General features: G+C 44.5%; 2 protein-coding genes across 5 annotated transcripts in view; both read right to left on the bottom strand.

Moving 5' to 3' along the window:
- Positions 1-11,856, bottom strand: part of SLC20A2 (solute carrier family 20 member 2) — a 58,181-nt gene extending 46,325 nt beyond the window's left edge. The window contains exon 1 of the mRNA XM_050337700.1: positions 11,739-11,856. The gene's annotated coding sequence lies outside the window, so the exon portion shown is untranslated. The remainder of the gene's footprint in view (positions 1-11,738) is intronic.
- On the bottom strand, positions 120-15,035 carry SMIM19 (small integral membrane protein 19). 4 transcript variants are annotated; one of them, XM_050337704.1, is made up of 3 exons: positions 14,840-15,035; positions 14,577-14,701; positions 120-1,685 (listed from the first exon to the last, which is right to left on the bottom strand). In XM_050337704.1, the coding sequence occupies exons 1-3, from the start codon at positions 15,013-15,015 to the stop codon at positions 1,627-1,629; spliced, it is 360 nt and encodes a 119-aa protein (XP_050193661.1). In that variant the 5' UTR covers positions 15,016-15,035; the 3' UTR covers positions 120-1,626. The 4 variants fall into 4 exon arrangements, with proteins under 4 accessions (XP_050193661.1, XP_050193662.1, XP_050193659.1 ...); XM_050337705.1 differs by having other exon boundaries at positions 120-1,679; XM_050337702.1 differs by lacking the exon at positions 120-1,685 and adding an exon at positions 12,377-13,422.
- Between the last annotated feature and the right edge of the window lie 1,795 nt (positions 15,036-16,830).

Genomic DNA, 16,830 nt, shown 5'->3' with positions numbered 1-16,830 from the left:
GAAGTCTTCCAAAAGAACATGCAAAACCCCACACTGAGTGCGCCTCGCAGGCAAATACCATGAAAGGAGTAATGCTGGAAGAAACACTATGTGAACACAGAGGCAGAGGTGACACGAAGAAAACAGAAATGTGCAGATTTACTTGTTCCAGTCAACAACAGTAGCTGAAGTTTATTGATTTCAGTTTCAGCAGCTAAAAATCCATAAAGACATTTTTATATGATACAGACAATACTATCCCATATTCAAATTTCTATCAAAGAAATAATATAGGCTAGGATTTTCTCACAGGCATTGCAATTTACTTATCAATTAGTAAATAAAACTTATTTTAAAATATAAATATTACTACGTGCGAATAGTTTTTTTATCCCGTTGTGATTTAGCTGTTCAACTATATGGAAATATCTAAGTAAAAAGATTGAAAAAATGTAACTGTTAGCTACAAAAATAGCTGGACACATTCTCAGCCACTGTCTCTCAACTGTTCCCTTTATATCCAGTATAAAATTATTTCCAACACACTAATCACATCTATTCGGAAGAAACTAAAATTATATGATTTCAAACTATTTTCATTAGAAAAACAGTTCTTTAACAACTGCTTTTACTCTTCCATCTAATTATATACTATTAGAGGCCAAATATTCAGGCAGTATACAGAAATAACCATAGCCTTTTTTTAAGGATAAAACACCAGCTAGGCATTCGTAAGAAAAATAAAGCTGCTCTTTGTCTCTACAAGTAATACTGTTCAATAAAGGAAAATATGCATAAATTTAAACTTTTAAATTACTACAATTAAGTCTGTTCACAGCATAGTTAAGTTGTTGGACTGCATGGATAGTATGTCCTTGGAGATTCTTCACGTAACAGCCAAGATGTTTAAAAAACTACCTCTCCAAAAGAATCTCCCCTAACTCAATACTAAGTAATCTGCACTTAAAACCCCACAGCCCTGACAAGAAATCTTGTCTGTCTAAAACATTTTTATGACCACCAGTCAAACAAAAAAGATTGAATTGATTAATATTCTATTCTGACATCTGTCTAAGGACAGCGTAAGAAAAATACATTATAAGGTTAGTCAAATTAGAGGGCTAGCGCTATCTTTTTTTTTTCCTTTTACCTATGCACCTGTCAAACCTTTTATGCAAAGGTTGTTTATCAAATGCAAGCAAAACTCCTGACTTTCTATATCGTAATGGTCATGGTCATGGTCTGATCTTTTCCATATTCAATGTATGTTTCTAAAAAAAACAAAACTGATTTCAAGTACAAAGCAGCAGCTATCTAATCCACAAATAAAAGCTACAGTGATGTTCTGCTCTTCCTAAAACAAGCTTGAAGTCATGATTATATTAAAGACACAGATGGGAGGGGATTTTTCAGCTTCCAAACAGACATGCAAACAAAGTATTACAATCCAGGGGCGCAGGCAAATGAATAAGCAAGAAAACTACGTGACGTTTGTGCAGCGTCCTCTCAAATCCTGCAATCCTTTCTAGAAAGTCTGGGTCTACATCTCCCTCTTCTTTACTCATGTTCTTCTCTCATGGCTTGGTCTCAGAAACTTTCCATGCCTGTAACGGAAACTTGAGCCAACTTCTTAAATGTATGATTTCTTCATCTCCACTCATCATCCACTTCTGTTTCTGAGAAGCTCCTCATCATGACACCTGTATCTCAAGAAGCAAAACAGGAAACATCACAGGGATGAAGCAATGAAAGATGAATAATAATATGCCTCTGTGTCTTTAATAAAATCCCAAATTTCACTCAAGTTCCTTTTAGGAAATCAGAGTTCCTTTCTCAGGTGCAAAGTTTACAAACCTAGTTTGGCAAAACACTGCATGCCAAAACTGGGGTCACCAATGAAGCTTCCCAGTCTGTACCTCCAATTCTGACATGATGAGCAGGAGAAATCCTGTACCAGCTAGTCTTACATACTGTGGAAAATATTATCAGGGGCCAAGCCTGCAGAACTAGTCTGCGGCAGCCAGCTCAACTAAAAGAAACTGCTGACCCATCTGCTGACTTACCCACTACTGAAAACAATGCCAGTTATCTTTACCCAGGACCCACTTGTCCAAGTAAGTAGAGCTCTAGCCCACAACTGAGATGAAAAACAAACATGTAAGTAAGCCTCTCCTCCACTTTTCCCATTGCTCCTTAATCTACACAACTTCCACAGTACGTTTGCGTTTTTACACACTCATCAGGTACCAGAGGAGATGCTTTCTCAGCATTACAGCAGATTAACTACGAGGTGACGAAGGCCAAAGGTATTTTCAATGTGTCATAAAACTTGGGATTGGGGTGGAGGGCACTTGCCTACCTGTTTCTGCCACCCAAAACTTGGGATCAAACGGGCCCGAAGCCAAGAGCAGCACTGTTTAGAGTCTAACAACAAAAAGGCAGAGGGATGACTCATCTGCAAAATGGAGACACAGCCATCTTGCGTCCAAATAAGCAGCCTAAACCACTTGCCTGCCTTACAATTTTGCCTGAATGCTGAACGAGGGGGTGCAGGAGAAATTATTTCTGCAGCCTTTAGGGTAGATAAGCAGGCACCAAAACCATTCTGCCAGCCAGCTCTCTGTGAAACAGAGGCATGAAAGCAATTTTATCTCTCCCTTTTAGGGTTAAGGCCATCTTTAAATAAACATTAGCATCAAGACATCTTGGTAGGAGAAGCAGAGCAGACCCTACTTCTTATCAGCTACCATCTAAACTTCTCAGAATTCCACCTCCCATCTAAAATCCTCCTTTCTTCTGCAAAAGCACTTGACAACAGCGTGCTCCAAAGACGTGAGTCAGAAAGACAGTGAATCAGAAAAACAGTGTAGTCCTTCACCAACTCCTCCCTGTGAAACAACGGGTCATTTTGGTTCTCTTACACTAGAAAAGAGGGACAGCTGTAAGGACAGAGTCCCATCGGAGCACAAAAAGTCTTGGCTTTGGTTCTTGCACATTGCAACCACGAAGATAACTGACCTTGGACAGTCAAAGCAAGAAACCCTCTGACAGTGCTCTGGGTATTGAAGAAACAATAGCTTTTAAGTAACTGGACAGAAATGTATTTGCTATGCTGGTATTACATGTCAAAGAAAAATATATATTCCCTCAATTCTGAACTCTTGAATAAGTCCTTACCCACAAAAGTGCTTAGAAGGCAAATAGTCCTGAAAGCTTGCACCTCGGTGATCATGAATGCGATTGAGACACTACTGCCTACTCAGGAGAGGCAACTATCACTGATTTCAAGAGTTTACAAGCTTTCAAAAGCACAAAAGCTGAGGCAGCCACACTTGTCTTGCTGTCAGGACATCCAGAACATGCCCATATACCATCGAATGATTTTATACCACAGTGATTCTTAATCTTTTATCACAACCATCACTGTATACAAGAAACAGAAACCAGAACTTTACTGTTCCATAGTTATCATAACTCTATATTGACTCAGAGCAGTAGAAATTAACTGAGGATAAGTAATTCAATTTATTATTTACATCCTCATTCATCAATCAGATGTCTACAGTCAGCACACACACCATACAGATTACAAGGCATCCAGTCTGCTCACTGTTGCATGCAGAAAGAGAACTGCAGAAAAAGATTAATAATTGTCAAAAAGATCTGATGCTGACTGCCACCAAACAACCAAGGAATTTTCAGTTTTCTTTTGAAGAGACAATTTACTGTCAGACTGGTACTTATAACTTTGATCTTCCTAGCAGCCAACACCAGCAGAGGCTCAGTAACAGAAACTGAAGCTTTGCAGCTCATTAACAAAACACAGAAACCTCCCAGAATGTTAACTCAATTATAGTATTTTGGCAAGGAAGCCTTCCCCTTATACCTTGGGGAAAGTCTTAAGAGATTAAACAGTGCATGTTTTAAAGGCACACATGCCTCAATTATTTGGCATAACTGCTCATGCACCTAATTGCATTGAAAGAAAAAATATTCAATGGCAACTTGCTAACAGGACTGAAATTGTTCCTTATTTCCCAAGGAAACACTGTTTATATAACCACAGTGACTGTCCCATACACAGAAATGTAAATTTTAAGGCCAAATTCAACCTAATCTCATGCAAAAGGACAGAGATTTCACAGGTGCTCAATTCCTACAAGAGACTTGCAAAATAAATATTCAAGGCAGCCCCTGAGCAACATGTCTGGTTCACAAACATCACAGAGACAGCATGTTTTGACTAAATATACCCATGGACCACAGGGCAGTGAGAAGCTGCTCAGGCACTGTGTACTGTTGGGAAATCAGGGATGCTAACAATACTGTTGTGTATTGGAAGGAAAGAAAGAAGGGGAGATGTTTAAGGCACCACAGTGCCACCAAAACCGAGAAAGCTACAGGAAAGGTTGATCTTCACTAGTGCAGCTACTCACAGAACTACTTTTGAATCTATGGAGCAACACCACAATGCCTTATGTGCCCATTACATCTTCCATCTCTAAGTGGGACATGTCAGCAGGCAATTCTCAGGATTCATTAGAGGCACTTGGACAACAGTTGACCTGTTTCACCAGTGAGAAAATGGAAAAGTAGACATACACTGCAGTACAGGTGGCCTCAGAAAACCCTAAAAAAATATATGCTTCTCCAACTCTTTCCACAAGATCCTACCCAGGCAGGATAAGCTAAGCACTGCCACGACGGGTCAGATTGCTGGTCCATCTGTTTGAGAATCCTGCCTCCTGTGATCAGGACCAGATGCTTCAAAAGGTAGAACAGCTCAGGTAGTGAATGATGATGTAATTCACCCAAAAGGGAAATTCCTTCCTGACCTCATCAATTAGCATGAAGGTTTATATGCTTAATTTATTTTTAATCCTATTTACTGCAACTCTGGACATTGTCTTTATATATATAAATGCCCAGGTCTGCTTGGAATCCAACTAAACTTTTGCCCTTGGTAATACTGTGCAGTGTAATTATGCTCAGTTTCAAATGTACTGATTTTCAATTTCTTTTAAATATCCCTTTGTTCTTGCACTATTGGAAATAGCACAGCTATTAACCACCCCTGTTGTCCTTCCAAGAGCTCCAGTCTGGCTTGCACCATAAACTTCCATGCCATGCTATGCTCTGTTACAGAGCAGGAGCATAATCTGAGGGCCTTTAAGGCAACAACTGAGCAACTTCTATCACATATCTGGCAACATTTCTTTAACCTAAATTTCAGGGATCTGCAGGAAAGTTGGCAGTTCCATCAGGATTTCAGCAGGTCCTACCCTCTTCTAGATCTTGCAAGCTCACTTTTCTCATGTTTTCCATTCAAGAGTTGCCACTCAGTTATAAACAAACTGTTTTGCCCTGTGTTGTGCTCGTCGAACTCCACCCAAGATTCTGATAAACTTAGTTATGAAGGAACAGAGAAGAAGCATATCATGCTTCTTGTCTTTTCCAAGTCTGTACAGGAACTTCTCTCCCTCTGAGCAAAGAATTGCCCTCTCGTCTCCATGCCTGAATAAGGAACAACATGGTCCAACCACGCAACACCAATGCCATTTTGCTGTTGGCTGATGTTCTGTGGGCTGCAGGTTCCCCTGTGCAATTAATTTAGTCTGTGGCGTTACTTTTTTCATTATGGATGAGCTCATGATATATTCACCATGATTATTATGCCAAGTATTTACTAAAGCTCCAGTGTGATTAATCACTGCTGTTTTCTGCTCATACAACATTTGCAAGATGCATCAAGGTATAAAGCCACACCTTCATTCAACAAAAGTTTGGTGGAAAAAAAAAATGTATGCAAGCAGCAGACAAGAGAGGGAGACTCCTAAAGCAAACTTGAAGTTCTGGATCCTCTCATCTCCCCAAAACACAGTCCTGCTTTCAGTCATTACTTGGGCAGCATTTTCTTCTCCCAGTCCCCGGAGCTAAAACTTTGGACCCCAGGATACAGGTTCTTAATCCCAAAGTCTTTAGGAGAGAAGGAGAGAAAGGCTGGTATCTCATGGGAAGATGGCCCCCCAAGGAGATGACAGACTTTTAACAGCATCTGAGAGAAATACCACACAGCCATCACTGTTCTACCACAAATGTGATTATGGGCTTGGAAATGGTGAATTACAGCAAGAGAATACTTCTTTGCCTCAACCAAAATGAAAATCACACCACTTCATACCTCTTCAGAATGATCTTCAGACAAGCAAGAAGACAAGAGAAAACGTCTGTTACAGCTTACGGTCCATAAACAAATTGAGCTCTTTAATGATCAAAATAGCACCAACAGAACTGGTAACAGGCACCACTTTGCCAACAGCTACCTCATTAATACAAACACATGCAACTTTTTTTGTCTATTTGAGTATCATAGACTGATTAGTCAATAAAATGACAGGTCTCAAAATGGCAGTTAAATTGTCCCATTGAGTACTTCTCAAGTCTCCATGCAGTTAATTTAATAGTTACAGCAGTCTTAAAAACTCTGCTTCAGAGCTATGATCTTGACACCTTCTAAGAGGCCATAAACTTCTAAGAGGCTTTCCTGTTCTTCTGTCTCACACATGTAAAGACAAAATCCTGAGCTGGGTACTTATACAACACTATTAGGCAATGCTGAAATAGTGGTCCAAGCCACAAGTTTCAGAGCACTGCCATACCAGCATCTCTGGGACCTCTGATCAGCTATCAAGTGGTTTGCCTTTGGCATTTCAGAATGTGCTGAGGTTGAAAGAGAAGACAGTAATGATACAGAACAATTCTCCCATCAGCAGTGGCAAAAGTAATCTCGGAGGCATGGAGTGCAATGCTTTCACCGCTTTTGGGTTGTTAGTGACTGTGAAGTCAAAAAGATGTGATATTTTCTGTTTGTCACACACAGAAACACAGTTTGGGTAAGAAAATTTTTTTAACGGACTCGGCTAAGGCATTTTTGGTTGCTAGAACTCTCAATCTGTTGTGATAAAATTAGCTTTAAATAAATGTGCAATAAAAGCAGTACATTCTTTGCCTAGGAAAAAAATCCACTGGCCACTTACAGATCATATGAACTTAGTTATTCAGTTGAGCTGAAAACATCAATTATTCCAAGCCTTATCTGACTGTAGATTTGGATATGTTTAACAATGGCACTGCCACATATCAAAATGCATGACCAGCCACAGCCCCTTACCAAAGCAAGGAAAAGTTCCTGCAAACAATGGTTGCTCCCATTTAACAAAACAGTCAGGAAGAAAATAGGCAAGACTGAAAAATCTGCACCTCTGCCTCTATCCTCCAGATCTTCCCTCTGAAAAGAAAAAGCTAGTCTTCCTCTTCTTTTAGTCCACCCTTCCTCCCATATTACAGCACAAAGAAATGGGCTGCCTTCAACTATCACTCTTTGATATCAACCAACTAAAGTTACAGAAGAGTATATTCTCACTTTTTTTTTTTTCCTCCTGCAAGCTTTTCATCAATCAGTAAAAGGATTCGCCCAGTTGGCCCTGTATTGCTTATCGGAGTGTACACCACGATCCAAGCAACAGCAAAACAGTCGTTCAAGCATACCTAGTACTCTGTGCTGGGTAAAGTTCACAGCAGCTGTTTTGAGTCCCAGAAAGACATCTGAGAGAAGCACCATAAATAACGACATCACATGGAGTCTCCCATTGCACAACCCACATACATCTTTCCTGCTCGGGAATTTATGCCTCACACTCTTCGCTGTCAGTCAAGAGCACGTTACAAACTATGTTTCCAATATGACCCAGAGGATACTTTGGAAAGTAATACAGCCCTCCTGTTGGCCAAGTCTTCTCAAAATACTCCTTCCACTCCATTACAAAAAAGGCCAATGTGTCTATAATCTTATCAAAACCACGGTCTTTCTCAAGAGCAAGCTATAGACCCCCGTGTGCCTTTTAAACATCATGGATGTCCAAAACCAGTTCCAGTAAGTCTGACAGCCTGGAAGAAACTGAAGGGGGCTACTCCTTCGCAGACTAAGGAACTAAGTTCTTCTTCAGATATGCTAATGTAAAGTATTTTCTCAGACTCCAATTTCAATAAATGCCAAATCTGAACGGTTCCTTTTTAGGAATAATTTATTTTACTGCTAGATTAAAATTAAACCAAATTCTCCTAAAAAATCGAATTCCTAGGCCTCTGCAAGGAGAGAATCATTTTTCAAAGCAGTGTCTAGCTGTAACTGAGAAAGAAAATATATAGCTATTTTATAAAAATGAGATTATTTTTTTTCTTTTTCTGGAGTTTTGCCACAAACTGCCTTCGAGGGCTTGGTTCAGAAATTCCAAATTCAGTTTATTGTTTTTCTTATTAAGAACTAACTCCTTTTAGCAGTTTTGTTAATCTTGGAGTTCAAAGTTATTTTTATTACAGTAACGCCCAGAGTTTAGATACTCCGCAAAAAGATCAGGAATTATTTTTATTAAAGTAACACCCAAAGCTTAGACATTCCTTGTAAAAATGAGGCAAAGCACCTTCATTCTTAAAAAGGTTCTTAGTCTTTTCAATGCAAACATAGATTTCACAGATACAACTGAGCACTGAGAAGTTTCATCAGCCATTTTTAATCAGAGAATTGGGAAAAAAGTTATGAAAGTAGTTTTTTTCTTGCTGGAAAAAAATCCTAAGTCTTTTGCTCTTCACAAAATGCATGCTTTTTTTCTTCCTTGCTTCTTGCCCTCTGTTATGGAAGAATTAGCATTGATTTCCACTCCCTGATGTCAGATTTCTCATGAGACATTTCTGCTGCTTTTGGGGTGTTCTGCCAGCAGTCAGTATAGTCCGTGGTCACACACAATCTCTGGTCACACTCAGTATCTGTCCCTTAGCCAGCAGGGAGTCCCACTGACCCCTTGGTAATGCCAATTTCTGATGGAGCTTGTTAGACTACAAAAAATCGGTTTGTCGCTCTTAACTCTTAGGTCACAACAGAAAGGGGGCTGCAGTGTAAAGGATCTTACCTCCATTCTCAGGGGCCTGCGGCACTGAAACCTTCTGTTCTTCACTGGCAGCTCTGTCTCAAGGACAAAATCAAGTGCTGCCTTTTTGTTTGAGTGACTACGCTAATAAATAACACCCAGGTTCCTTACCATGACTAAAACACAGTTTAAGGGTTTGGAGGGGAAAGGGAACACCTTTTGATCATTACTTCCGATTTGGAGCACAAGCAACCAAGACTGAAGACTCCACTTTGTCAGCAAGCCTCCTCCAAACGCTGCTGCTCTTTAGGCATAGCAGGCCAAATACATCATGGATTTAATTACACGTTTTCCAACAAGGTGCTGCTTCCCCATTGAAAACTGTCATTACATGCCTTCTTCAATCTCTTTAATGCAGAAATCAGGGCTGGGGCAAAACTTTTTCAATTCCTCTGAATGAGATGTTGAGTTGCAACACACCCACCTTTCTCTGTGCAGCGTGTATAATTTCAGCTTGCTCAATAGCAGCGGCACTCCTGGATTCAGGAGGACTTTAAAAGGAGCGATTATGCTCACGGAAGTAAGCTAACGTGAATAAACTGCCCAGGCAACAGGGAGACATTCCAGAGGCCTGTGCTGTCACCAGGCCTTTGGCCAACGCTGCTTAATCATATATGCAAAACATAAGTTACAGAAAGATTCACCACAAGTTAGAATATTCTCAATGAATAATGTTGCATTGCACCAGAGAAGCTTCCCCTGCAAAACATCCCTAGACAAAAGCACTGGGATATTCTCCCCGTTTTCAGAGCTTCTACTGACATCAGCAGTACAAGCAGTACAGCAAAGGTTTCCTCCACGGGTCTTCTCAATGGATCAGGCACTTTTGGAAGGGAAGTTTGAGTGCAAGTTTAGGATCACTCAAGCGTCACGCTGCTAAGATTCCTAACTCTTACGGCTGGCTACAAGGCACCACGGCAGCTGCTGCAGGCTACGCTCTCATCTGGGCTTGGCCGGCACATACCAGTTCATACTATCCAGGCATGGAGCGCTGGACTGAAACCCAAAATGCCCGTGGCATGGAGAAGGTATTTTCACTACAAGGCCCACAGAGTTTACGACGTCTTCAGCTTTAAACACAGACACACTCATAGTTTAAATGTTTAAGACGCTCTCGAGCCTCATCACAGAATTTATACAGCTCTATCTGAAAAGCTTTGATCTTCTGTGCAGCACTGAACACAAACCCTAGCCAGCCACATTTTGGTTATGAGGAGAGAGATGACTTTTCCACCACTTAACAGAAGATTATAGTTTTCACATAAGATTATAGTGTCATGGTTGTAACTCCATCTGAAGGCTGCATTTACAAAGATCTGACCGTTCAGCAGCCCACATGGAGACAACAGAGAGGTCAGATTCTTAAAAACATGTTATAAGTGAGAGCAACTTGTTAACATTTTTTTGCAGTACCTTATAGATGTAAAGTTTTAACTGCTTAGAAGGTCTTCCCTCACGTGCTTCGTGTGATCAGACACCACTAAATCTATATATGATAATAGCTTTTTAAAGAGGATTGGGTAAGATAGAAAGACTTACCCCTGTACAGCATTCTCAAAAAAACCCACAACTGAAGATAACTTTGGCACCATTTTTTTAAGGTCACAAACTTTCCCTATCCAAGCCATCTAATAATTCTGTATGAACAAAGTTCCATGAGACCTTAAGAATCCACTCCAGTGCATGTCTACAAGCCTGACTACTAGGAATGGATTTAAAAAAAAAAAAAGGAAAGAGAAAAAAAAAGGTCTGCTGTCTCTCTATCCTACCTGCCTTTGATTTTAGGCACTGATTTTTAACTACACACAGGATTATGGCTTAACGGGTAAAAATCACTGCAGAAATTTGATGTAAAATTTCAAAAGCTGACTGCACCTTCCATCCCAATGCATACTTGTACCGTAAAACTGAAATATAAAACCCCCTGCAGAAGAGTGTTCAGTTTCACCGGGACAGAACTTCAATGGCTGGCACTTGCCAGAAAAAGAAAAACCACAACCTGCCCTTCGCTCACGGCTCAAGCAGCATTCTTCGAACACCCTGGCACACACAAAAGGCGGGGGACCTGGAAAAGCTTTTGCTTTTGTTGCTCCTCCTTAGAAGCCTTTTATCTGGACAAGCAGTTTTGCGAGATGCTCGTGCCACTACCTCAGGTCCACTGAATACAACAAACGAAGCTGCACGGCCGCTCCAGATTCCTAAGCGCTTCGCGGCTGCTTCCAGCTCCGCTGAGAGGCAAACCGTGAAATGATACAGTCTGCATGCAGCCTGAAAGGCGGCAGGGCTGGGTGAACTGGAAGGCACGAGTCCGTTCTGACACGCCGCTCCGCTGGAGCGACCGGGGCCGCACGGGGTGTGCGCGGCGGGCAACGGCCCCGCCGGAGATGCGCCATCGGAAAGCCTTCGTTCCCTGCCAGCCCGCCCGGGTGGGCAGGGCCGGTGGGAAGGAGGGAGGGAGGGTTCAGCTCTCCGGACAGCCACGATCCCCCGCGCTGGGATATCATCGCCCGCGGGGCGACTCCGGCCACGAGGCGTGCGGCGAGCGCTCCCGCGGGGGATGCCAGGGAGAGCCCGCCCAGCCCGGCGGCGGCTCGCAGCCCGCCCCAGCTGGGGTGAAGAACGACCCGGACACCCTCTTTCCCCGCCCCCGACCGCGCTTTCTCCCCGGGTGGCCCCTTCCCGCCTCGCCCCGGTCGCCGGCGAGGCGCCCCCTCCCCTCCCCTCGGCGCGGACGGGGCGCGGCGGGGACGGCGAGGACGGCGCGGCCCCACTCACCGCCCGGCGGGCGCCTCCGGCCTCCGAGCAGCGGCGGCGGCGGCGGCAGCGGCGGCACCGGCGGCAGCACCAGCGGCAGCAGATGCAGCTGCAGCAGCCGGCGCGTCCCGGAGACGGAAGTGCGGGAGGAAGTGAGGTCGCGCGGGGAGGATACGGCCGGCGCTTCCGGGGGGGCGGATGGATGGATGAATGAATGGATGCAGGGATGGGGACGAGGGCAGAGCGCGTCGGGGAGCTGTGTGTGTGTGTGCGCCTCGTAAGCACCGCCGAGGGACGGGGGAGGGAGGTGCGGAGCCGGCTCTTCGCACGCGGGAAGGACACGGCACCGGCAGCCCCGGGGGCTCCCGCGTCCTCCCCGCTCCCCTTGGCCGCCTCCCCCTCCCCGGCCCCGCGGAGCCACGCCGGTGCTGTTTCCCGTGGTGATTCGCGAGGAAGATGTCACAGTGGGCCATCCCTCACCCAAACGAGCCTCCTCCTGGGGCACACCCCGCCAAGCCGTCTGCCACTGTTAGTCCGGCCCAGTTCATGTTTTACATTCCCTACAGACACGAAAGTACAGATAATTTCAGTCTAGTAAGATTCGGTGCACAAAGCCAAGTTTCCTCATATCCAAATGGAACCTCAGTGCTGCTCACCACTGCTTCAACACTTAATATTTATTTCAGCATGGAATAGGAAAAAAACTCTCTGGACGTACACTCCCAACTCTGTGGGTTGTTCACCACTCGGCCAAGTCAAGTCACGTAACCTTAGGAATTACAGCATGATGATACATCTTCAAGTAGTTTTCATGGTTAGATGCTTTTATTAAGAAGTAATTTCTGCAGTATTCTTTAAATTAACTGATTTTGTGATTTATCTAGAAAGAAAAACTAACTGCAGAGTGAAGTCTCTTCTGAATAAGCTGTGACCTATTTATACAGATTTTTATAGACAAACCCATTCTTTAAAGCAATTTGACTAAATTAAGCTAATCATCTTTGCTATTAACATTATTAGTAGTGGCTTTAAGAGTCATCGAGACGTGTAGTTCTCTGTGTATTTCTCAAAGTTTCTCCAGGAAAGGTTCACAGTATTGCATACGCAACCCCCAAATAAACAGAGAGCAGAACCTTTTTGCTCTACCACCAGCGACACTCGGGGCTCTCAAAGCTGTTCACCTTCAGGCAGTAAGGCCACAGTGTCTTGACACTGACTGCATTCAGCAAATTCAACAATCCATTAGCAAGGAACACAAGGGTTTCCAGGAAGATAGATACTGCCTTGCTTTCTCTAGGGTGCTGTTGCCAGAGAAGGTAGGTGCTGATTTCCACGGTGCTAGCAGAGAGACAAATAATTTAAAACGCTGGTAAAACTACACTTCTCTACCCTCAGAGGTTTCTCTGAGCAGGTCTGCCCTGTGTTGGGTACTTTCACGCTGAATTTTTCAGTAGGCACTCAGTTCACCTCATGAGGACTCAAGAGAAAAGCTACTAAGAACAAAGTTTTAGGAAGAGTCCCCTTCCTTTCCCCCTTGCCTTCACATATGTATCAATCAAGAGGCATTGAATATAGCTCCACACTGACTCTTATAATCAGCACTGGATACACATCCTGAGTTCCTATAATTGTGGGCTTCATTCCACTGAGAGCTGTACGCTTTCAGTCTGTTTTGGTGGCTGTTGCTGCTGTTCATACTTCCTTGCTGAAAAAAAGAAACACCAATCAACACCAATTATATAATTTATTTTATACATGTATATATATGTTCATGCATGTGTAGGTATCTGTAAATATATACGTATAAATATTACAAAAGAAATAGACTTTAATCAGAGAACATAGTTTCACCATATCCACACATGGGGAAGTTTCAGTCACCGTGTGGAACTTCTCTCCTTTAGTGTTTGGCCTTGAAAACGCTGAACAGTAGGGTCACAGCAAGATGTCAGTAAATAAACGGCAGGGAACTATGATTCCATTCAGGTCCTTTCATTAGAATAAGTAAAATTAAAGGCTATGGCTTTAGAAGTACTATTACAGATGATCTGAATGACTCATTAGTCACACAGTTGATCTTCACATTGGTCATCTCCTCCACAATACACAGGCCACAAGCTAACAATTACACCGACTTCAAAATTAAACTGGTTATCAAGGCAAAGGGAAGTGAAAGAGTTGTGTGTAGTGGTACAAGCACCATCAACAAACGACAGCAGGCATCCCTACATAGGAAGAACATCCTGTCTTGTTCCTACAGAATGCAATGGCCTGGTCTAAGAATCTTTAACTCAACCTTTGCATTTAAAAGGCGGTTTCAGCTCATCAAGTATTTTTTTTCCCATATTCCCTCTAGGTACGCATATACGGCAGATATAAAGGAAGGCCATGTGTTTCTCTGAATTGGGCCTCTGGAATAAGAGGGGCAAGGGGCACTTTCCTGCCTCCATCCTGACCTTCAACATTAGCTGTGGCAACACTTGTTGGTACGGTATAATTCTCATGTATTTTCAATTTATGTGTTTGATTCCACAGCCCCGTCGGCACTTACAAACACATCCACATTTTGACAACATTCTGACATTCCTGGCTCTTTCAGAGTTAAACGTGGGATTCGTTTTGACATTTGTATTTAGAGAACTGCACAGCCACTCTCTCCCTCCACACTTCCTCACACCTCAGTCCTCGCAGCCCTGGCTGCTGCAGAACCCCTGCCCACATGGTGCCGCAGGGCCGGGGCTCTGCTGGGCCGGGGCTCCGCTCCGCCGTCCGCACCGCAGGCTCGAGGCCAGCCCTTTAGGAACGGACCCCAGCAGCGCCCACAGACCCGGGGGGAGCCGCCTCTCCCCTCCGACTTACCGATGGAGTACATCTCCAGCTGCTGCCGCAGGCGGATCTTCTTCATGCTGTCGTAGAAGTTGGGCTCGTGCGGCGTCTCGGCGGCCGGGGGCAGGGTGAAGATGCGCATAATCCTCCTCTTGTTCCTGTCACGGGGATGGGGGATGGGATGGGAGGGGGCAAGGCGGTGAGAGCTGTGCCCTTTGCACGTGGGGCCGGCGCGGCCGCTCCCCCCGCAGGGACCCCCGCCCCGCCCGCCCCGCCCCGGCCGGGGCTCCCCTCACCGCCGCGCGTAGACGAGCAGGGCGAGGCTGGCCAGCACCACCAGCAGGTACACGTTGGTGGCCTCGTTCCACGCCTCGTGCACCGAGTAGTCGATGGCGCCGCCGTCGCCCAGCGCCGCCGAGGAGCCCCCGCCGCCGCCGCCGCCCGCACCGCCGGCCCCCGCCACGGCCGCCATTGGGGAGCGCGGCCGGCAGGGGCGGCCCCGCCGCCGCCCCGGGAAGTGACGTCGGGCCGGTGCGAGGCGCCATCACGGCGGGGGTTGAGGGGGAGCCCGAGGGGGGACGTGATGCTAATTGATGCTAATTGATACTAATTAATGCTAATCATTAACTGCGTGGCTGGGAGGCGGTGAACATCAGTTCGCCTCTGTTTGCCAAAACTGTATGAACAGTAAAAAGTTTTTGGTAGTTGGCGCGCCGGATTTGTGGGATGTCACCGAGCACCTGGGCTTGTGCGACTCTGAAATAAATCACAGAATCTCGGAATTAATTAGGTTGGAAAAGACCTCTGAGATCATCGAGTCCAGCCTATGACCACTATGTCAACTAGACCATGGCACTAACACGTTCAGTCTTTCCTTAAACAGATATTTACAGATATTTACAGATATTTACAGATACCTACACATGCATAAACATATATATACATGTATAAAATAAATGATATAATCGGTGTTGATTGGTGTTTCTTTTTTTCAGCAAGGAAGTATGAACAGCAGCAACAGCCACCAAAACAGACTGAAAGCGTACAGCTCTCAGTGGAATGAAGCCCACAATTATAGGAACTCAGGAACCTCCAGGAATGGTGACTCCACCACCTCCCTGGGCAGCCCATTCCAATGTCTGATCACCCTTTTCTGTGAAGAAATTCCTCCTAATATCCAACCTAAACCTCTCCTGGTGCAGCTTGATACTTTGTCCTCTCATCCTGTCACTGGTTACCTGGGAGAAGAGGCCAACCCCCACCTGGCTACAATCTCCTTTCAGGTAGTTGTAGGGAGAATAATCAATGCCTTTCTCGAGTGTGTAATTATCTGCTTGTTGCACACCAGGTAAAGAATCCCATTTTTCTGTATTGTCCATGAGGCCCTGGGACACTTCCCCACACTTTCATTTCCCCCCCCAGCTACCGAACCCTTGGGGATAGGACACACAGAGGGGTCCGCTTCTCTCCCAGGGACGTGGGCCCAGGGGATATAAGAAGTCCTTTTTCTTTTGAAGTGCCAGTGTCCGAGGAGAAAGGCACAGACACATTGGGGAGCCAGGAGAACTGTGAATTCAGCAGCTCTGGGAGCCTCACAGGCATGGAGTCACCTGCCTGGGCTGGCGCTCGTGCAGCAGCAGTGGAACGGTGGGATGTAGTTCTGTAGTGCGTGGTGTAGAGAGAAAAAGAGGTTCAGATTGTCACGAGCTCTAGCTTTTTACTTAGGAACTAAATTTGGCAGTTTAGGTTGTCAAAATAGAAACAGAACTTTCTGAAAGGTCTAGCTTTTTTCTTTTTTTCTTTCCCTACCAAAGTGGGAGTTGCTGGATATTCAGATGCTGGAGCAACATAGCTTACTCCTATGCTCCGTATGCTCCTGATGCCTGAAAGCAGAATTCTAGGGTTATGCTTTGGCAGAGCAAGCATTTCAGTTTAGAAGCTTGAAAAGTTGTCTGAACTGCTCAATGAGATGCAGGTAAACTAGGCTGGTTCTAACACACACATAGCCAAAAACTTCCCCTTCCCCTCCATGCCACTGCCTGACGTGGCATGTTTTGAGCTACATGAGAGGTTAGGTGTGCTGTTCTCTATGCCCTTCTCCTTCTTTCTATCCACCTGTGCCCTGATAGTTCCTTTTGCCATATCTTTCTTCAGATACTAGAAATATCACAATGTAGACATTAGGGATACGGTTCATCTTCATGTGCTTTATGCATATTTGGGATATGTGCTCATGTTGCAATTATTTGTCTTCATGCTTTATAAGAAAATAAGGGGAAAAAAACCC

The sequence above is a fragment of the Myiozetetes cayanensis genome, unplaced genomic scaffold (genome assembly GCF_022539395.1).
Source record: "Myiozetetes cayanensis isolate MyiCay16 unplaced genomic scaffold, myiCay2020 scf7, whole genome shotgun sequence".
NCBI lineage: Eukaryota > Metazoa > Chordata > Aves > Passeriformes > Tyrannidae > Myiozetetes > Myiozetetes cayanensis.
This window is presented reverse-complemented; position numbering and strand designations above follow the sequence as displayed.

Coding starts and splice junctions, on each gene's coding strand:
- SMIM19 (XM_050337702.1), bottom strand. CDS start 15,015: ATGGCGGCCGTGGCGGGGGCCGGCGGTGCGGGCGGCGGCGGCGGCGGG. Junction 14,702..14,839: donor CTGCTCGTCTACGCGCGGCG/GTGAGGGGAGCC, acceptor TCCCCGTGACAG/GAACAAGAGGAGGATTATGC. Junction 13,423..14,576: donor GCTGGAGATGTACTCCATCG/GTAAGTCGGAGG, acceptor TCTTTTTTTCAG/CAAGGAAGTATGAACAGCAG.